General features: G+C 37.2%; 2 protein-coding genes across 2 annotated transcripts in view; both read right to left on the bottom strand.

Annotated features, from left to right (window-relative positions):
- Positions 1-2,736: 2,736 nt before the first annotated feature.
- LOC139133373 (transcriptional repressor NF-X1 homolog) lies at positions 2,737-7,014 on the bottom strand. Its single transcript, XM_070699929.1, has 3 exons — positions 6,029-7,014; positions 5,493-5,590; positions 2,737-4,311 (listed from the first exon to the last, which is right to left on the bottom strand). The coding sequence occupies exons 1-3, from the start codon at positions 6,621-6,623 to the stop codon at positions 4,225-4,227; spliced, it is 780 nt and encodes a 259-aa protein (XP_070556030.1). The 5' UTR covers positions 6,624-7,014; the 3' UTR covers positions 2,737-4,224.
- Positions 6,930-22,766, bottom strand: part of LOC139133375 (regulator of telomere elongation helicase 1-like) — a 38,150-nt gene continuing 22,313 nt past the window's right edge. The window contains 16 exon segments of the mRNA XM_070699935.1: positions 6,930-7,064; positions 7,315-7,393; positions 8,417-8,560; positions 9,621-9,699; positions 10,011-10,076; positions 10,361-10,573; positions 15,250-15,336; positions 15,890-15,937; positions 16,173-16,276; positions 17,114-17,315; positions 19,190-19,313; positions 19,931-20,046; positions 20,595-20,735; positions 21,376-21,453; positions 22,090-22,167; positions 22,364-22,449. Of these exon segments, the coding sequence (XP_070556036.1) occupies positions 7,016-7,064; positions 7,315-7,393; positions 8,417-8,560; positions 9,621-9,699; positions 10,011-10,076; positions 10,361-10,573; positions 15,250-15,336; positions 15,890-15,937; positions 16,173-16,276; positions 17,114-17,315; positions 19,190-19,313; positions 19,931-20,046; positions 20,595-20,735; positions 21,376-21,453; positions 22,090-22,167; positions 22,364-22,449 (1,694 nt within the window). The 3' untranslated portion in view covers positions 6,930-7,015.

The following is a 22,766-nucleotide window of genomic DNA, read 5'->3' as shown; positions in this document are numbered from 1 at the left end:
CTTGGGCAAACGCCAGACATCAGCAAAGACAAGACATTGAAGGATAATGAAGGAGGGAAGTCTATAATAGGTCTTATTCAACGAAAACTCTTGGAAAACCGTGTGAGGATATTTTGAGATCAGTTATATTACACATTCGCAGCTATTGTGGCTTTAGAGGTCACAGTCTGATGTGAGGTCGAATGAGTATTTGCAAAGTTTACAGAAATTTGGAAATTTGTGCTCGATAAGGCGCAGCGAACTTCTCAGGGCATCAAGAGGATTAAAAGCAAGAATCTCCGCTATCCCGGAAAGAGGAATATAATTTTTGTATTTTATTGCCACTGTTAATGTAAGGACGCTCTCCACGCTTCCCCTCCTGGGGGAGCGCAGAGAGCGCCCTCAATCAACGTTTCAGTCTACATGTATTAGGGTGACCCTTTTATTTTTTTTGTTTCTCATCTCCAGAGGAATACTCGGGCAGCGCGGGCAGTCGCAATAAAAAAAAAACAAGTACCGGAAAAAAGCTATTTGTTTCAGTTCAATGTTCTGTCCATTCAGTCTCTACAATTTTTAAGTACAGAAAAACGTGTACTTGTTTCAGTTCAATGTTCTGTCCATGATTCAGCCACTGCAATTTGTTGTCTTTCAGTTCAGTGTTCTGTGCTCTCTGTATACTGTGTTTCAGTCTGAGTCGCCGCAATCTCACAATTTGATGATGGTGGTGCTGTCGCTGGGATGATCGCCTCAGAGGCGGCGCAAATAAAAAAGTTTTTTTTTTATTTTCATGTCGGAGCTGAAATATACGGTCAGTCGGGAGATGAGAAACACGAAAATAAAAAATGTCGCCCTTTATACCTATCGCAGATATTCAAGACACCCGGTTGAAAATGTGTTATACAATGTAAACATATTACGGTCTGCTCACAATGACTGGCTTGTAAAATTTCGGACATTTTAGTGGCTAATATGCAACTGATCATCATGTACATGAAACAGATGTTCAGATGATAACATTTGATGTTTTCATTATTTTTCATTTTGTACATCAATCGCAAGTACTTGCTATATTCTACTCCCAAAAGAATGATAAAGTACCCACTATTCAGCCTATCAAGATAGCATCTATAAGTGTAAAATGCAATGTTTTTGTTTACATTTGAATTCTAGTCTGGACCAGAATTCACTTGTCAACAATATTAAACAACTCAGTTTACACATGTGAGGCCAAGTTGACAAGCTGAGTATATGAATAGGCTTTGGGGAGTATAGCTACAGTACTGAACCTCGAGGTTTGCCTGGGTATGTCGGTCTGACGGGGACCTACAAATACCCATGCAAAGCCTCAAGCTACAGTACTGCAGCTATGGGGAGTGGTGCAAGAAATTATGTTTGACATTAAAAACAATAGTGAACACATAAGGCCAATGTCCCTGAAGCTTCTATACACATGGATACAAAATTAAGTATAAACAAAGATTTTGACCAAAAATGGCAAAAATTGATCCAAAAATACAAAAATTGAAGATTTCATCAAATTTAAATATATCACAGTAACAAAAAATGACAAAAAGATTCCTTAAAAAAGTACAGATTTGCATATTTCATCACAATTTGAACAAATCCAAGTTGGGTCATGCCTAGGAACCTGAATACCAAATATCAAAGCTGTCGGACCTGCGGTAATGAAGATTTTTACAAAAAACGCCTTTTTTGCGCTACTTTGCATATTTTTAACAATATCAAAAATAAAAAATAGTGTTTCTCATAATCATATTTTGCATCTACACAACAAATATCAAATCAATAAATACTGCGGTTCTCGAGATATTTGAGTGGACAGACATCCTCAAAAATGGACATACACACATACAGACTGACGAAGGACGGATACCCATCCCAATAGCTTCTACAGGCTATAGTCTACAAGAGCTGAAAATCATCAAAAGTAAACAATACTGGCCGTTTAACATCCTCAATGATTTGGTGACATGGCCCATATAAAAGCCACACTATTTTACTTCAGTATTTGCTAGAATGCGCCTCGGGAACACTGAGAAATTTGGACTCTCAAACTTTTTCAATTCTTTTCTGATCTACCACTTGTGGGGTTCATTTTAAAGCTCTTGGTGGAAAAAAATTTTCACAGGCTTAGTTATTTTGAATAATTTCATTTTTCTGCACTGAGTTAACACAGGGATGGCAGCCATTTTGAATTTCAAATATCGATAAATCTTGAGTAGTTTGTTATTCTGGTACCAAATTTTGCACGGTTAACCCGGATTATTATTCTTGATCATGAAAGAGAATGATTGAAATATTCCTTGAGGTAAGTTTGAATAAAAGTTGAAGTCTTTCACTTTCGAGGTGCATACTACCTAGGGTAGAATGCGCCTCAAGGACAGACATTCGGACTCTAAAGCTTTTACAATTCTTTTCTGATATACCACATCTCTTGGTGTGAGAAAACTTTTCACAGGTTAAGTTTTTCAAAATTTGAAAATTTTCCTTTTCTCCATAAAGTTAACACAGGGATGGCAGCCATTTGGAATTTTAAATATTTGTAAATCTTGGGTTATTTACTTCTCTAGTACAACAATTTGCACAGTGACCCCCAATTTTTATTCTTGATTTTAAAAGAGAACTATTGAAAGATTCCTTGAGAAACATATGAGAAAAAGTTTAAGTCTTTCACTTTTGAGACACATACTGCCTTAAACACACCACATGACATTTATCAAAGACATGAGGCAAATATTTTTGAATAATTTAGTTTATTACATGTATTATATGTAAAACAATTTAAGTATATGTTAGAATGCATTTATGTAACGTGACAAACCTTTATCATTCAACAATTACAACACATAATTGGGAAAAAATGTCAATTGTATCTTTCCATAACCAGATCTTATACTGCATGATTACGGTCTTTTGTCAAAAAATGACAAATTTTGCATAGCACAGAAGAGCAGTTTTACTCTATCAAAAGTAATATCTTTGATGAATTCACAATATAACTAGTATTTATCACAACGATGAAAACGGGAAAGACTTTCAGTGAGATGGCACAATTGTAAGAATTTACTGAAGGCTAGGGAACTGACTTCCAACAACATTGTCCATGGAATTTGATGCTCATTTGTCCTAATGTTGTAAAAATGCTATGGTTGAAAGCTTTGACCTGATTTACATGATTATTGAAGTATTGTGACACTTTGCTATGTTGTTTGCTTTGGAGTCAGAAGCAAAATCTTTGGTGTTGATTTATCATGATCAAAATATACCGTACTCGTCCGAGTATAAGCCCCTGCTCGTGTATAAGCCCCCCTACTGATTTCAGAGGATTTTAGAAAATGCATTACATCCGTGTATAAGCCCCTACCCTAGTGTAACTCAAATACAGAAAGGTTAGGAGAGTATATTTAGTCATTTAACTTGGTAAAATTACTTTTAGATAATAAAGAAACTATTAAAAGATGTTAAAACAATGGGAAACTGGAGTTTCCTTGACAGCATCGTAAGGAAAATGACACGTTTTCCCACTACTATCTTGATTCTTTGACCCTGTTCACCCCCGTCTCCTAAATAGAATAGTCTCACTCACGTCAGCCATTGTTTATTTTCATTCACGGCCACGATGTTTTCATTCTCTAAACAAGACGTTTCTTTTGTTTGAAGCAATTATTCTTTCATTTGTGAAGACTTTTCCTGGTGACTATTACAATTTTCACTGCTTAGTGTTGTTGTTTTCACAAGATGTAGACAGTTTGATACCGGAATATTGAGGTGCCGTTCTGTGTAGACAATGCATGCCTGTTCACATTACTGTTGATCAGCAGCATACATGACGTCTTTGTTTCAAGTTTGGGTTTTTTTTCGACGCTGAAATTTCACCAAAATGTCACTTCTGTATTCAGAGATTGTAAAATCAATTTCCTTGGATGTGTAAGTCGATTTTGAAAACGATAGAATGATCGAGTGGTGTTGAAAAAAATCGTGCATAAAATTAGCATAAATTAAGCGTCCACAGCAGATAACATGGGGTTGCTCGAGTATAAGCCCCTCCCCTAGTTTTACGGCTGTTTAGTGTTGCCAAACCGGGGGCTTATACTCGGACGAGTACGGTAATGCAAGCAGTTACTCTGAAAGAAACCACTTTAAATTCTGCCACTTTCTGTCTGTTGTAATTCATAACGATAGCTCCTGGAGAGATGGCTTTGTCGGGTCCACTTTCACTTAATCTCACTGACCATGTCCATGTGGAAAGAAGAGTTTCTGTAAATGCCTCTTCTTTGTGTGTTGTCCACACTGCGGGCACTGCTTATGTTCCTGTAGTGAGAAACAAATAGAATGGATACATGTATGAAAGAAAACTGGTGAAGAACCAGTCTTTTCTCGAGAATGCCCAATTGCGTGAGTCCCCCTTCCCTAATCAAAATCCCTCTTTGACCTATACTTGAATCTTAATTTGCTAATACCTTGAAAACCTTAAAGGTACACTGTCACCTCTTCCAACTTTGCCACAGTTACCATGGAAAGAGAAAATCTAACCAATCACAGATTTTAAGTGGGTGGCCCCTTTTTAAAAACAGCTCCCTCACATGGGCATTTTGAATACCAAGGAATGCCCCTTTGACCATATATGGGCATATTTAGATAACAGGTGACGGTATACCTTTAATTTGCATAATATATTATTGTCCCACTCAATCAGAAGTGAATCTCCCTTGTGAAGGAAACCTGGAGAAAGCACTGATGCAGACAAGACACATCAGTCAATTGCAATGCTGTCAACAATATGTCCGTACCTGCCGACAAAGTCAACAAAACAGATGTGTCATGCCCAGTAGCATTCTGTTTTATCATGCTTTGTGAGTGCAACATATCAGTAGAGACATGTATCATTGCTTTACTTTTACCATGACAATGGTATGCTTAATACAGCTTGCTGTTATCTTAGCGTACAGTGAATGTGAATTATGGGTAAAAATAGGTGTTTCAGATACTAACGCTCACAAACAGTGATTCTATGGTGCACTGCGAATATCTGAAGAAACCTTCATATATTGATACCATCAGCCAGCAAGGTTCACAAAGACCAGCACTAATGGAATGTGTGTCACAGGAGATGAAGTGATGACAGTTAAAGCTAGCAAGCATTATGGTGAATCAAGGTGGAAAAAATTTTTAAAGATTTTATGTTTGTTGTCATCAATCACAAGAAGAAAGCAAACAACAAATATGCATTATTGGATACCACTTAAAATCTTGCCTATGGACTTAAATGTTATAGTTTGTTCCTAGTGTGTGTGTAAGGAGATGATTCCATGAAAGCAGAGAATTTTCCGACTGCTAGAATGATACGTTTTAACAAATTTATACTTTACAGGCTACTACCACCATAAAAAACTTGACAGCATGGAAAATAAAAAGCTGGGTGTTCTGGGTATTAACAATACAAGCTCTGCAGTTCACAAAGTTTCAAATATGATCATGATAAAAATGTTTACCTTTATATATTGCCGCCAGCAATCTTTGCAACAAATATGTTGGCATTTGGCCTTCAAGGGTTGAACTGCTGACTGCTTACAGATGATGCATGTAGGGCCTGTGGAGTAACGCACAACTATAGTCACTATTATCTTAAAAACATTTGCTGTGCAATGCTGCAGTGTTGAGTATCGGGCCTAAAGATTTTCAAAATGGCCTTCAACTTTAAGGGTCTATTAAAAAAAATTTCTGGGTGCATTTTCTCAAGTGTGTTGGCAAGCACTTGTACATGTAATAGAGTATGCCAAACTCATAATCTGGAATTGGACAATGACAATTTTGTGTGCTTTTATCCTTCAGAAAGCACAAGTGCAAAAAATGTGTTACAATACAGCAGCATTTGATCTTGTACAACAGAACAGAAAATTATGTTTGCCAAAAATGGGTTCGCTGGTATTACTCCAGAAGAAATTCACATTTCTAAATAATTTCTATGAAATGTCTCCAAATCAGACATAAAGTTTAGAGCGTTCAAACCTCCGCATATGACTCTCACCTCGTGTGGATCTGCATGACTTGACATGGCTTTCAAACAGCTGACCATTCTTCATTGAATCTAACGATTTCCTACTAAAAGAGTCCCACAGGTTGTCTTCATCATCCAAATTCTCTTTTTCCTTTGTAATGACCATCTCATCACCGTTTTCAACGTTGTGAGCAGAATCACTTGATGAGGGAAAACTACTGTCCACATCCATAGCCTCAGATCCATCTTGCCTGTATTCCAAATGTGAAGAATTGCTTTCTGCAAATGTTTGGCTGGTGTCAGGATTGTCCTCTAGTCCCCCAGGCTTCCTGTGATTTTTCTTGTGTTTTACATTACGGTCATCTTGGGTTGAATTCACAAAGCTACATCTTGCAGCCTCTTTGCCTTTACCACTGTTCTTATCACTACCATCATTACTGGTTACCGTTTCCCCAGAATGTCTCCGATGTTTGTGTTTCTTCTTCTTTTTCTTTCCCTTTGATTTTCCCGGTGTTCCTGAGACTGAGTCTATTGAGGTATCAAGAGCAGAGGATTCACCACTAAAGAGACTGAGACTAGCATTGAGTTCACTGCACTCTGTTACGTCACTGTTACCGACTGACATTGCTGCAGACTGAGATGCATCACAATTGTCGGCGTATTTGTTCACAGGTGGCGTATACCCTGGTGCACCCTGTTGCAAGACTGGCGATGACTGCACTGCACCCTGGGAAGTTTCTTTCTCAACACTGGCACCAATATCTTGGCTACTTTCAGTGTCAACACTTTGACTGCCAGATTTCACACCAATATTATCATCTCTAAATTCTGATACAGAAGCACATTTAGTTCCGTCAGCACTCTTTGTATCACCCAACTTCTTTTCAAGGGATTGTCCCTTTCTTTCACCAGCATTGTCACTCAAAATTCCAACTCCGACACTCTTCACAGTATCCGTGGTAGACTGCTGGATGTTTAGACTTAATGACTTTCCTTGATTCAGGTGTGTAGTTGTATCTAGATGCCTGCTGCTTGCTCCAACAAGACCATGAGAAGAAACTGAATTCTGAAAAAGAAAAACAATATTTGTCAGTGTTTGAAATTTCATGTCCATGCACTTTTGGTTTTATAAAATCAAATATTCAAGCAGCCAGTAAAATGAAACAACAGGCATGTTTACATGCATTGGATGTATCTTTCACAGGTTGTATACCGGTACATATCCTTGCCAATGATAGATCATGAATACAACATACACACACTTTATTTGGCACAATTTAGAGCAAGAGAGCCAATATGAATCAATAGATACTCACCGACTCTGACAACAGGGGATTTTCACAGGTCGGCCACCTTCAGTGTTGTCTGCATCTCGTTTCCTCTTTTCGACATGACCTTTGAGGAAAATCAGAAGGCATTACATGTGTAAATCTCCTTTGTATGTAATTGCGCAAACCATGGTAGAGACAAGACAGTAGATGCCAAAGGCTGCTGACAATAAACAATGTTACTGCAATGGTAAATGGTACCCACAGTAATGGGATCATGCCCATTTCTTCTTGGGTCATAAATAATGCAGCGTCTATCAACACAACTACAACCAATGTGTATGGTTGTCGTTTCCTGTCCAAAGATTTATTGTTTGAAGAATTCTTATGTTATGTTAAATGTGCGTATTAATGACTCTGCCATTTGTAATGTTTTCTCGCATACTCTTCTTGGTGTTGAAATTGGCAGTACACTGAGTTGGGACACTCATATACACCTTATGTAAGAAACTGCAAAATCTGCATAAGTGGAGTCAAAGTATGCAGATTTTGCAATTTTAACTGACAGTTTCTTACATAAGGTGTCAATATGAGTGTCCCAACTCAGTATTGGTTGATAACGCTACTTTTCTGTCTGTATTTGATTATTTTGTACTGTATGAGGCAACACCACAAAGACCAATTTTTTTAAGAATTCAAAACAGAGCTGCACAAAGAATTTTCATTTACCGTGCTACTATTGTACTTTGGAACAATATTACCCCTTATATAAGAAATGTTGAAAATTGTCACTATTCAACTGCTTTATTTTTTGGGTTTTTTACACTAAATTTAAGTATTAAGGTTCTTCCTTACACTATTTTTCCATCTGTCCCTATTTATGTCATATGTATTTAGCTCAGGACAGATGATTTTTTACTGATGATTTCTAAGGGCTCTGATGTAAATTACAATCAGTTTGTAAATCAGACTACCCTCTTCAAATAAAGTATAATTAATAAATGAATGAATAAATGGTACAATAAATTGTAAAAAAAAACTAAGTTATATTCTTCATTGTATTGCAATCATAACAACGATAGTACAACATTGACTTATGAAAGGGCATATCAAACCTTGTGCACAGGGAGACATTTATGGACAGTCTTACCAACAGCTCCCTGAGATTTGATCTCCTCTAATCTTTGTCTTTGTAAGCTGTCTTCTGGCTTGTATCCACAGCCCATTCCAGTCAGATTCCGGCACACTTGATCAAACTCCTTCTTGTGAAACGGTCTCACAAACTTGTAAAAATCTGACATTAACAATATGATGGCAATGTTGTAAGTGTGATGATTCTGTGAATAATGTTATAGGTTTAGAATCACAACCTTTGAGAGTTATTACTTGATTTTTGTTCATTGGGGAGATTTTTCATTTTTATTCTGAATAATATGATAGGCATGTTCACTATGCCCTGCTTAATGTTCTAACTTGGATCGATTTGCAAGTGAAAAGATCTGACCAACACATTATCCAGGGATAGCTTCCGCTCACACAATTATGTGAATAAGGGCCAGGGTACATTTCCCTCATTGGAAAAATCAAGAACATTGGGTTTATTTTTCTCATGGTAATAATCAATGCTAGTCTGAGGATGCTTTTTGTGCTAATAAATTTAAACATGCCCCCCTAGGAAAGTCTTGAATTGTAGTGTATAACTACGCCTGGGACTATTTTTCTTCATTCTTGCCCACACATTCCCCTAGATGGTAATCTTTCTTTCATTTTATATGAAACTCTTTCGTACTTAAGGTTGTACGAACGGTACGTGCGCGTGGAATTTGTCACTTCCCATAGGATTACATTGAAATTTGCTGGAAAATCAATTTCTACTATTGTCATTTTCATGAAAATTTGCACAAAGCTCAGTCTAGAGAAATAAATAATAGTGATCAATTAAAATCATATGGTCACTGCGCTAAATGAGATAAACAGCATTGAATTATTTCGTCCATAGAAAATGCATAGGTGAAAAATGCTGACTCAGCATTTTTTCTCATAAATGGCAAAATTCATGGTCAAGTATCTCAAAAACGAGCGCGGTTACCCCTATATTTTATCACACATTTTGACAATACTAACAAAGGAGAATCCAAAAATCGACAATTTAGAGAAACAACATTTCTTTTAATTTTACCGATCGTACATCCTTAACCACAGATATTGACCATGTATAAAACAGTGAACAGTTCCTAGAACTGTTAGAGAGATGAGTACACACCAAGATAACAAAATATGTAATATTTGTTGGTCTTTTTACTTGTAACAACAGCCGTATGGGAGATAAAACAACAAAAAACTGCATGACTTACTTCTGAAAAGGTCATGCTTTGCTGGATCTTCAATGAACAGATCAGCCAGGCCAGCAATCAAGGCTGGAAATTCACTAGTCTGAGGAGTTAGCAAACATGAAAAACAATTTACCATTTTGAATTGCATGTAGGCACAAATAAGACCTTATATCAAACAAATTGAAAAATAGCTTTAGTGTTTATGAACAACTATGAAGTGATATACTTTTTAAGTGAGGAATTTCTACTTATGCTGGAAATTCACTTCTACTAAAAGTGCTAGACATATTACACACATGATTGTTATCATCCACTCTCAGTTTTTACAAGATGTTACGATGTGATGACAGTAGATATATTAGAATGGACTGCTGGGTAAAAGATCTGAATGTGTGATGAAGTTGTTCTTACCTTTTTGTAATCTGCCATGAGCTTTGAGAACGTCTTATATCCACTTGCAGAGAGAGACTGCTTTGCCTGAAATTTAAACAAAATCATTAACATCCTGCTTCATTGTTCAATTTCACAAAGGGTTCATCAAAATTTGAGACAGCTATTTTCCTTTGCCAGTATAACATGAACAGTTTACGTGCAAAAGTGTTAAGAATTGACAATATACAATATCAGTGGCAATAAGGGGGCTACTGTGCCAAGTTTATGATTTTCTTTTCTTTTTCTGTAAGTCCAATTGAAAATTTTCACAATCAGTTTCAGATTTGATGAACTTTTTGTGACAACAAACTGATGTGATTTTATTCTACCTTAATTATGTACTCCTGGGCAGACATCACAGCTTTCATACTTCTGCCACTGTGAGTGGAGGCACTGGTTGCAGCAGACATTTGTGAACGAGTCTCCTGTTCTGATGTCTTTTTCAGCTTGCTGTTCTCAGCAGTTGAGGGCAGTCCACTCAGACCAGACGCTGGTTTAAGCAGGTCTGAATCAAACCTCAGAGATTTTGATTGCAATGATGGCTGTATTGGCAAGCAAAATAAGATGAGAGTGTATTAGAATATAAGTATAATAAATCAAGACTAATAATATTATTTTTTATTACTTTATGACATGCACTAAAGTTCAAATACCTATGTTTGATTTATAGGTTTCTATACAATAAGATTGATATGCTGGTGTTGTGTATAGGAATATTTAATACCAAATGTGCACTGAACAAGTCACTGTAAATGACACAGTCCCTGCCTGTAATTTAGGTGATTTAATTACATGTAAATGAATTGTAGTTGAAATAATGCACCGATCAGAATGTGTAACTGGTAAGCAAAGGCATGTACATTAATAGCACCTTGTCTTTGTGCCAGGTTTAAATGAAATTGGTCTGGGTATGTATATGTAATGGCTCCTGCCTGACCAAATTAAAACAAAATGGCTGCCAGATGGCCATATTGGATCATATCACATAAACAATTACAGTTACTGAAAGCATTACGATCCAGACTGGTACCTCAACTCACATTGCCCAAGGTACAAGCATTACAAATGACACAGCTCTCTAGGCATGTCCGGGCACTAGCTCAACACTGAAAATATTATAAAAAAATACCGCAATTATACGGTGTCGCTCAAATTTGATCAGAATTGGTATATACCTGTACCGTATGGGTTACCAATGATCAACAATAAATGTTGTTTCTATCTGTTCAGTGGAGGAAAATTCTACGTTGATGTTATGACAATGATTTCTGCACAGTACAACCAGAAAAACAACAAGAAATATTTAAACCAGAAAAACAAGAATGACAAAAGTAATAAAGGTCTGAAACTTTAGGTACTGGAGGTTAACTTTAGCAACATGCATAGCAGAAACAAGCCCTTCTTAGTTTGATCATAGGCGGTCTTCCCCCTCTACTGTCTATGGTATGAGCAGGTTTGTTAATATGTAACAGTTCATAAACAATGACAGGAAATGACTCAAGGTCAGTAGAGTTTGCCTGTTTCTTACTGGCATGCCATCACTCCTGCACATTTGCAGGATTTCCCTTTTTCATACCTCATTTGCACATTTTTGACACTGACATGTTCATTTGAACAAATTCACATCTCAACCCCTGCATCTACCTGTACACCAAATACTGAGATAGTAGCTTTGGCGGTATGGGAGCCTTTGTGTGTGACGGACATACATCCGCACATACATACCCACAAATATACAGACATACAGACGCCACCGACTCATCATATAAGCTCTTTTTGGTATTTATATACAAAACCAAATATGAGCTAAAAATTGCCATCAAAGTATACACAATTGATTGTATTGCTAAAAATGATGACATGTAGGTGTATGTCATAGTACTATGGTTCTTGTGCCAAGTTTGAATAAAATAGGTCCGGTCAATTGTCTAAGTTATGGCTCTGGAAGCAAAAAATTAAAAAAAATACCGTCAAGGACACTATGTGCTCACATTCGGTTTGAATTGGTCCATTCAAGAAATATTTAAACCAGGAAAAACAAGAATGACAAAAGCAAATAAGGTCTCCAACTTAGGTAATGGAGGTCATCTTTAGGAACATGCATATCAACTTCTATAGCGATGGAGAAGCAGATCCTAAATACATAAGCAAATGTCAACAACAAAAAATAGAGAAGGCTTGATAAAAAGAAAAGGTGGGAGTGGGCAAAAAATGCACAAGGAATCTGGTAAAAAAGTAATGCTACATCATCAATCTTCTAGACCCTACCCCCTCCTGAATATCAAATGTTCCACCCCTTGGTATTACATAAGACCAAATGACAGGAAGTACATTTACAACCTTGGAGATTTTTTAATTAATGCCATGAGTGTTATCATTCTAATGTAAACAGCACTTAAGGTAGTAACAGATAGTGAAATGCCTTCCACTGTGGGCGGTGATTACAACATCTGGAAATATCCTGGATCCAAATTTCTCATCAGTTCTTGTATGTCTTACATAGAAAAGTTGCAAAAATTGGTCCAAAATGTAAAAAATCACCTTTGCTTTGTTTTCTGGATCAAATTTTCCTACAAAATGATACCAAACATGACAAAATTATGTTCACAGCCTTCAAAATTGTCTCACAACATATCCTGGGTTGGTGTAGGTCATTTAAGGTCACAAACTGAGAAAATTACCTAAAATATACAAATTTTGGGGTTTACCAACACTTTGAGCAGAAAATTTATCTAATAACATCTTTTGGACTTAATACCAAATTACAAAGCTATCAAACAAGGGACTTTATACCAAATTACAAAGCTATCAAACAAGTAATTTTGAGATAAAGTTTTCTTGACCAAAAATGACAATATTGTCTTAAAAATACAAATTTGTATATTTCAGGACAATTTCCACATATCCAACTATTGTCATCTCTGTACGTCTGTGTACCAAATATGAAAGCTGTCTGTCCAGGGGTTTTAAAAAGGAAATACTGTTTAAGATTTTTTGACCAAAAATTACAAAATTGCTCAAAAATAGTAATTTTCCCAATTTTGTCATAATTTCAACAAATTAGAAGAGTAACACCCTTGCAAAGAGACAACCAAAATTTGAGAGCGATTGGGCTGGCAGTTTCAGAGAAGAAGAATTTTTACTGAAAATGAGAAAAATCACCAAAAAATTCAGCAAAAATACAAAATTAAGGATATCTTCACAATATTCATAAAACTGTATAAGGTTCACCTAAGGTACTTGCACACAAATTTTCAAAACAATCAAAAAAGCGGTTCTTGAGTTATTAATTCTTAACCATTTTCACATTTTGTAAGCTCATTTGCATAATTTTGGCAATGCAGACTTCATTTGAACAAAATCTCATCTATAGCCCAGGATGCATCAACACACCAAATACCAAGCTGAAATGTGCAGCGGTTTGCGTGTTTTTGATGTTGACGGACATACTGTACGTACATACATACATACATACATACACACATACATACAGACGCCATCGACTTCAGCCTATACTATAAACTCACATTGGTAATAACCAAATGTGAGCTAAAAATGGCCGCCAAGCTGCAATATTGATACACATCGGAAGGTCATGGTACTGTGTCCTTTTGTCAAATATGATTGAAATCAGTCATGCCAGATCGTGGACCGTGTCGCAAAACCAATGGAATGTATTAATCTTTTGAGTGCTGTAATTTTTCCCACCAAAATTTAGGTGTAACATTTTACCATTTTTCATGAATTTTTCTGTAATTTTTTTGATAATTTTGAACAAATGGACATCACATTTCATTAGCTAAAGTTTCTTTTTCTAAATTTTGGCAAAATTCAGAAAGAAATTGACTGGGGTGTTTTTTAAAGGCCACATAAATTGACTTTGGTGCTCAAACGGTTAATACATGTAAGTCATAGGTACTGTCTTTGTGCCAACCTTGAATGAAATTAGTCAGCATGTATGTAAATTATAGGTCTTTGAACAAAATTCCCACCTGTTGGCAATATTGCATCAGATGACAAAATAATTCCACATTACATGGTATGCCATAGTGTGTTGTCCTTATACTATGTTTGAGACACATCAGGCTGGTCATGTCTGAGAAATAGCGTCGGACAGATAGAGCTATGCAACCAAATGGATAACTCCCCGCTCTGGACTTTTAGCGGGAATTAATTAATAGCACAGGTTTGATCAAAATCAATGCCTTCAGTATTCATACATGAAAGGGGATATTTGTGCCCTTACCATATAGAAAGCTAGAGCTTTAATTTTTGAAGCAGACAATTTTGTAACAAAAAATAATACCTCGCAGTTATAGACCTACCCTTTACCATAAATTTAACTGATGTAAGCACATCTGGTACGTTCAGATTGACGACTTTGCGTCGGCCCAGGTCCGACAGGGCCGGGGCCGACGTAAAAAACCAATGTGGACACGCTGAGTCGGCCCTGGGCCGACTCAGTTTGGTCCCGGTTAGAAGGGGGGCTTCAGGGCCGACTCAGGGCTGACGCAAAATTTGGTCCGACGCAAATCGCCAGTGTGGACACGTTACGTCGGCCCTGGTCCCAGTTGACCAGGCCTCCGCTATGGATCGAAGTTGAACTAGTCACCCTATTCGCACAAACAAACGACGTTTGAAACTAAAGTTTACACCTATCGAAAGTTTTCAATCCAGTCTTTACATTTTAATATCATCCCATGTACGCTGAACTTCCAACCAACCTTTGTTCCGCAAACGAGACCATGTCATCGATTCCACAGTGCACGTAATAGACTAGAGAGGCATGTCAAAAATGCCGCACACTGGTTATTTCTCCACCGCGGTCTTATATATACCATATGCTCATCCAATAAATGGTGAAGATCTCTCCGATGATTAAAAGGGTGAGTGGTAGTCATATTTGCCCTTCTTGTGCGTAAAAACACAGGAAAATCATGAACAGTAAAAACAGCGTGCCATATTCAAATGCGCCATTTTGAACTTTGACAGGTCAGAGGTCACAAAGGAAGGTAAAGTTACGTCGGCCCTAATTCTGGTACCGGTAGGTGTGGACACGGACCAAATTTAATCCCAAAAGGACAATTATTTTGCGTCGGCCCAAATTTCAGTTGGGTTGCCAATGTGAACAAGATAATCATGAGATGGGAAAGTTTGAAACAAAGCACTGATACAATGTTTCAAATTCTGTCTCTGAAAGGCTCTTGAAATGACTTACTTTCACAATGACAATTTTCTTTTTCTGATTGACTTTCTTCTTCTGTTCCTCTTGTCTCTTCTTCATGACAGCACTGTATTTTGAAGTCTGTCATTAAACAACATAATTATTAATTCCTCTTTCTACCAGGCTCCATAGACAAACCATAGAAATAAATACCACTTGGGAGAAAGAGGATTAACTAGCAATTTAAGCAGACATTTTACAATGAGACAGGTAAATCATGTATATTCACTGCCTAATTACAAAATTACATCATTTGCGTATACTCTCAAATGCTCTGAAGTTGTTTCAAGTATTGGCTACAAACAGAACAAATTAACAGACAATATAATCAATATTATCTGTCTTGCCTCCATTATATCAATCTCTCACCATGACAATTGTACAACGTCAGATTTCCTTAGTTGAACTTTGGCTTGTGATAAAACAAGCCTATGAGTATTTACAAGGCAGGTGGCATACTGGTTTTTTACAAATATCTAGTGTATAAATTGTTCATGTTATTTTTTAACTTAGAGAAAATATCATCACATCTAATCTAAGATTGACTGTAAATTTCAACTGTCAAGCTTGTTTGTTAGTTACTGAACATTTATGGTCTGATGATTTAAATTTTAGAGTCATGGTCAAGCGTTACCTCTTGTGGCCTGTCAACTTCAAACTCATCATCGTCTTTGGATTTCTTCTGAAAAACAAAATCAAACAACATTTTACAAATTTTGGAGGGCAATACACAAAGGACGCACTCCGAAAACACATCAAATTAGTAATTTGCACAACATGTGTTCCTGGGTTTTAACATACACTATGAATATCTCTTCTGGGCTAAAACTTAGATTTGGTATACAGCGACTTGAAACAATACTAAAACACTTGCAAATAGATCTTTTACTTGGGTTATCTTGCACTATGTCACTTACTTCATGTTCATCTAATGCATCCAGTAATCCCCTTGATTTTGAACTTGATGTCGATGCAGACGCTGCTTCATACATTATCGTCAGCTTTGCTTCAGATAGTAGTCCTACAAAACAATTGGCAAATAGAAAACTTATTTTATATCACAGGTATTTCTGTTGTATTAGTCATTATTTTACACCTATGTCTGTAACCTGTGGAGTTTTATCATACAGCAAGTTCAGGTATAGAGGACGCAGTGTACAATAACTTTGAGTGTTGTTGGAAGACATTTGACCTTTGACCTCATAAGTTCTATATAAAAACAAGACACTGTTTCACTTCATTTTCTAAAAAAAAAATATACATCTAACGATCACTAAGTCAAGCAATAATGATGGTCAGTCCAAAACCTGTGAATATATTTGAAATTATGCTGCTGAACTACAATTTCTAGCATGTTCACTGCACTGCACGGGTTGAATTTTCGTTCTGTATGTTGAGCAGACGTGGTGAACGCATTCCCAGTCTGCTTGTGATCATGGGACACAGTGATGTACGAAAACAAATTTTCAAATCACTATACTTTCAACTTTTCCAGTAACATTTAACGAGCAAAAAGTGTATTATAGTATTAATTTATTCACAAAATACCAGGATTATGTTCTTGTATATTGTACGCGTCTTGGACAATACCCTTGCTATACAACATACGTGGACATAAATCCCAGTATTTTGTGAATAACCTTTTGTGATTTATTAAAATGAAGTTATTTGCAACACTTTGATCACAACCCTTGAATTGTTAGTTAGTACACATGGAATGGGAAATCTGAACTGGGTCTGAAAAATGAACTGACTCATTATAGAAAGAACGTTTTCATAAGTGTTTTTCAAGAAGTGTAAGGGCCAATTTCTACCAAGTCATTATACAGCAGATTAAATACAAGAAAAGGAAACTCACTGTCTGATCTCTTGAGACTTGGTACATGTGAAACAATCAGACTAGCTTGATGTGGTTCTGTTCTACCTTTGGTACTGTATGATGCTGTACCACCAAACGACGGATGAACCACAGCTCCAGGTTTCTGCACAGACTGGGAGGAAGTTGGTCCCTTTAAGCCAGGCAAGTCATACGCTCGTGCCTTCGGTTTTGGTTTGGGCATCTGTAAACAAACAACATGAGTACGGTTACATGGCAATGGTAGTGAGTAGTTAGACTTGGTTCAAGTCTGTGATTTGTGAATGTTTGAGTGGAGTGAACGCAATGATTTGTATTCTGCTTTCATGTGAAAACGCGCGCGTGAGTGGACGCGATGAGTAGGGTGAACGCGATGAGTTGAGTGAACGCTATACAGCGGAGTTTCACCCGGAATAATAGACTTGGCTTTCTTGCAGGATCTGCGTTGCTATAATCATTCATGAGATGACGTTTTCTTTACTCATATATTATTCATAAGATGATATCACTAAATTTTACACGTTACACGTTACCAATTGACCCAAACGAGACGTGCATAAAACTCACATGGCGTTGTTGACAAAATGTCGAGTTCGCTCACTCCCACAAAAGTCAGCACGACCTCTGTTGTATCACCGAAAACGCGTGAAAATATCTGTGTTGTTTGTAAGGGCCATGTTGCAAAATGCGAAAATCGTCGCGGTTATTCAAGGATGGAAAAAGACACCGTCCTTACAGTTGTAGCCTGTTCTCTTACGTGCCCAAAGCGATGGAAATCAAAACAATGTGGGGCGACTTCGTATGTCAGTGATTTTCCGCTGCCGGTTGGTGCGCAGACGAACACATCTTTCCCTCAATGTAACTCTCAACAAGCTTTCTTTGGTAATCTCGCATGATTAGCGATGGTCGACTGATCAGTTGTGATGTACGAACTTGATGCCATTATTCGCCCAGATATAAAACTTACTCGATGTCTAGCTTTGCACGGAGATGACAACAAACTTTTTAATGCATGCAGAGGTTTATTAGCATGCGTTCTTCTTATTGGCCAGAATAACGGCGGGGGCTGTCAATCATTTTTATTTGCCTACGTCACTGTGTACACAGTCCGTCTCACCGCCTGTACTTTGCAAGAAGTCCAAGTCGGTGATTCGGGAGAAACTAACTCACTACTGCGCAGACTCAAACGCATTCAATCGCTGGGAAAACCTGGCGTGAGCTGCCAAATTCTGGATAGGTTTGTACGAAATAGGAGAGACACAAGAGAAACTATTATAAATGATTTTATTTTTTTACAATTCACCGACTTGAACCAAGTCTAATGAGTAGTCTGACTGTGATCACTACGTATCCTACAGTGGAATGGACATTTACATGTAAGTTGTTTCTGTCATGCATTGGTGTGAGAGTTGGTAGCGTGGATTTAACTGTCACACAACCTCTCAGGACTACATATACAGGTGTGAGTTCAAAGAAGAGTTGAAGCTTGAACCAGTACAGGAAAGGTACACTTGCAGTAGAATAGAACTTGATGGTAAAAAAAAGAAATTGAACGAGGTTGAGATTTTATTTCAGTGAGATGTTGACGACATGCAGGATTTTGTCGGTCTGAAAAAAAATGCATTGGCAATATAAACATGGAACTTCTCACAATATATCTTCTTCAACAAATGGGCCATTAGTTCAATGAAAAGTTTACTCTCTGTTACATAACAACTTTACTGGTTATGATTCCCTTGACAAAAACATAACTTACAGACAAAGAGGATGACAGTTGGTAGAGGTGAGTCTGTGAAATAGATAGGACTAACAGACAATCTGTATATAGAGGTTGCTCCATGATAACAATGGGTGTGTGATGGCAGAATGGGAACAAAGCCCTCTTTCTGCGGCAAAGTGAGATTTCTCAACCACAGACTTGCAACATAGTCCATGCTTTTCCAACTACTATGGATATGAGAACAAAAAAATAGAAATAATCATCATTCTTGATACATCCATAACAATATTACTGTCTTTATTAGTAAGCCTGACACTTTTGATGGAGCATGCATCTGTTTACTGTCAATGACATCTTACCGTTTTCTCTGCACTCTTGAAGAAGTTCATCAAATCTCTCATCAACAAACCAAAGTTTTCATACGTCTTGACGTATGGCCTGACCCAAGATGGCAGCTGGGCCCTGGCATCTGCATAGGTGAACCTGAGGGAAAGCATTATTCCACATTACCTTTATTGAACACCAGTACTTATTTGCTATGTATAGCTGTCTACACTTAAGGTAGTAGGCGCCTCGAAAGTGAAAGACTTAAACTTTTGCTCAAACTTTTCTCAAGGAATTTTAAACCACGCTCTTTCAAAATCAAGAATAAAAATCGGGGTCACAATGCAAATTTTGGTACTAGGAAAAGAAATTACTCAATACCGGTATTTGAAATTCAAAATGGCCACCATCCCCATATTAACTCTATGAAAGAAAGTAAAATTTTTGATTTTCGAAACTCTAAGATGGTAAAAGTTTCTTACACCAACAGCTTTAAAATGAACCCCGACAAGTGGAGATTAAAAAGAATTGTAAAAGTTTGAGAGTCCGAATATCTGTCTCCGAGGCGTGTTCTAAATTAACCTAGTGAAAACGACACTAATAATGGGTAAAACCAAGTGATCTCAATCAATCACGGAGTGTATTTGGTAAAATCCATGGCAAACAACCTCAATGCTGAAAACAGTAAAAATATATTCCATAGGCTCTAATGTGACTTACATCGACAATTATGTCTAACAGTTCTCAGAAATGATGGATACAGTTCTGTAACACACCTGTTATCACAGAGAATAATTGCACCATAGTCTTCCTTGTGTCTGATTACTCTACCAATGGCTTGATTGACAGCTCTGGATGCCTGCTGTCGATACCACTGACGACCTGTGATGCCCTGTAATTATCATTAGGATTGAACAAAACTTGTAAATACTCTCTTGAATGCAAACATCAGTACATATTTTCTAAATCAATGACCGATCATTCTCACACCTGTATTTGCCTCCACTTTCCAAAGCTAATACTTACAGTTTCAAACAATCACACCCACAGGGCAATCAGAAGTCAACTTTGTGGAAGTTTGTCGTTTAATCTTGTATGACTAGTACAAGGTAATAAAGTCACTTTTTTGGTAATATTGTCTGATTTACAATTGTGATTTATATTTGCCCTATCTCTTTCTCGCTTTCTCATTTAATTTGCAGATATGAAAGTGTGCGTGTGTGTGTGTGAGAGAGAGAGTGTATGAGAGAGAAAGTGTGAGTGAGTGTGTGTATGAGAGAGTGTGTATGAGAGAGAGAGTTATATGAGAGAAAAAAGGGTGTGTGTATGTGTGTGTCAACATGAGTGTACTGCAGTCTAGTGGTACTATTATGTAAATGTAACATGTTTTCACGTCTGAATTATATACACAGATGATCAAAAATGTAACTACATACTGACCTCTTTTGGTGGTCTGGCTTTGACTTCATCCAAGTATTTCATTTTCAGATTCACTTTGGCATCCATCCTAGGTGGGAATGGCAATCCTGTGATAACCACAGCACGGCCATTGTTGTCAGCAAAGTCAAGACCCTCAGATACCTGGAAACAAGACAAGATGTGCGTGTAAAGTATGATTAGACAGGCAAAAAAGGCCATGGGGAGAATGTCCTTGCCTTGGTTTATCATATACCCTTCACTACCAAACGCAGAGTGCCTGAATGATTCCTCTAAAGTAAATGGCTTTTGTTAGTTCACATTTAATCTAAGGGAAGTCAGTTTATCTGCAACAATGTCTAAATAACAAATTTGAGATGAAAATAGAAGGGTAAATTTGTTATTAAACCATTGCAAGCATGTTGCTGCATCAGGTTATAATTGTGTTCTCATGGTAAAATTGCATCATGCAAACCAGCCTTGGAGTGAGAACGTATTAGATTCATAGTACTGGTGATGAGATGAATTTGAGCTATGGTGTGAAAATCAGTAATACACATTCAGACCATAACAATGCACTTGTAAAGGATACAGTAGTATAGTACATACAAATTACCAAATCCCTGGGAAAGAGAACATGCATAATTCTCATACTGAGTTGCTCTAAAAAGTAAGACTTTACAATGTTCTGTGACGGAAGAGACCTTGTGAATTCAGGGCAAAATATCACAGACTGACTGCTCTTTTGAAGTGGAGAAAGGAGAGAATGACTATGCTAGGTCGACCTGGTGACCTATGAACTCACCTTGCCCCTGCAAACAGCAAAGAATGCCGCGCCATTCAAAGAAGGGTCATTGATCTTCTGATAAAAATCTTCCATGGCCTGGAAAACAGTGCGGTGGTGGTACGGTTAACAGAGACTGAGTGTGTCATATAAGCCATTAGAAAGCACATAACGGATAGCTAAACTTGTGAAAAGCAAGAATAAAGCAATCACTCTATTTTAAATTCATTGAATTTTTCCATGTTAAGGAAATTAAGAAAGCTTGTGAGGCGGAATTCAATTGCTGAAATCTTTGATTTGTATTTAAAACCGACAACACAATGTAAGAAAACGGTCAAGAGTTTCATTTGGGGGGGATAATATTATCCCAAAGATAGGTACACAGACTACATCGTTATCCTCCCCTTTGACAAATAAGAGACAATAAGTTTGAAGACCCTATCGATTTCATGTCTGTCATGATAGCGTTATCGACAGCGAACGAGAAAAGGATCGATAGAAAGAGGGTTGGATAGATCAATAGATAGACAGACAGACAGACAGGTTAAATAGCGCACATACATACAGCTTTCCCAACACTGTGAAGCTCATACATGTCACTCCACTTACATATTTCAGTACCAAAATACCAAATTAGCTCACCACTACCTATGCTGTCCACCACAAATCATAAAATCACACATTTATATGTCACAGTTAAACTATCAACAATGATATTACTGGAATTTTACTTACTTCATGAAATTGAGCTTTGTTCTTGGGTTCCACAAACATGGGCTTGTATTGACATATCCGATTTGATACACCAGTCTCCTACAATACAGTACGTTGAGAAAAAACGTTTGAATGTTGATCATGTAAAAGATTCTCTTTCTGGTCTAAAATATTTGAAATTATGTTATTTCGTACTGGAAAAAAAGAAATGTGCAACAATGACATATAACTGCCCTGGTCTACAGAATCATCCAAAGTTCTTCTCAGAAACCAAGTTACACAAGACATAACAAACCTGCCAGACTTCCATGCATTTGTTCATGACCGGATAGGATGGAAAGAAGACCAACAAACCATTGGGAATAATCCTGGAATAATTCACTGCAATGGAAAATATATTGAAAGTCCATAGGAGAAGACTGGCATCATTGTAAACTTTTACATATTTACAATGTAAAGGATCATGGTTTTTGACATTAGACACGTACGGTTCTAGGAATGTATCTATCTCATCTGTGTTCCCTACTTACTTTCAGATCAAATAAAAAACTTGTCATATATGATCCAATCGGTAATGTGCCTGTTTACTTTCCTGCTACTGAGAGTAGGGGTGGCTTCTGCAGTGTGCACAGAATGTCAGATGTCTGTGTTATGAATAAATACTGTTGAACAAGTTTTATGGTTTAGCTTAGTTTTTC

This window comes from Ptychodera flava, chromosome 5, assembly GCF_041260155.1.
Source record: "Ptychodera flava strain L36383 chromosome 5, AS_Pfla_20210202, whole genome shotgun sequence".
In the NCBI taxonomy this organism is placed as follows: domain Eukaryota; kingdom Metazoa; phylum Hemichordata; class Enteropneusta; family Ptychoderidae; genus Ptychodera; species Ptychodera flava.
This window is presented reverse-complemented; position numbering and strand designations above follow the sequence as displayed.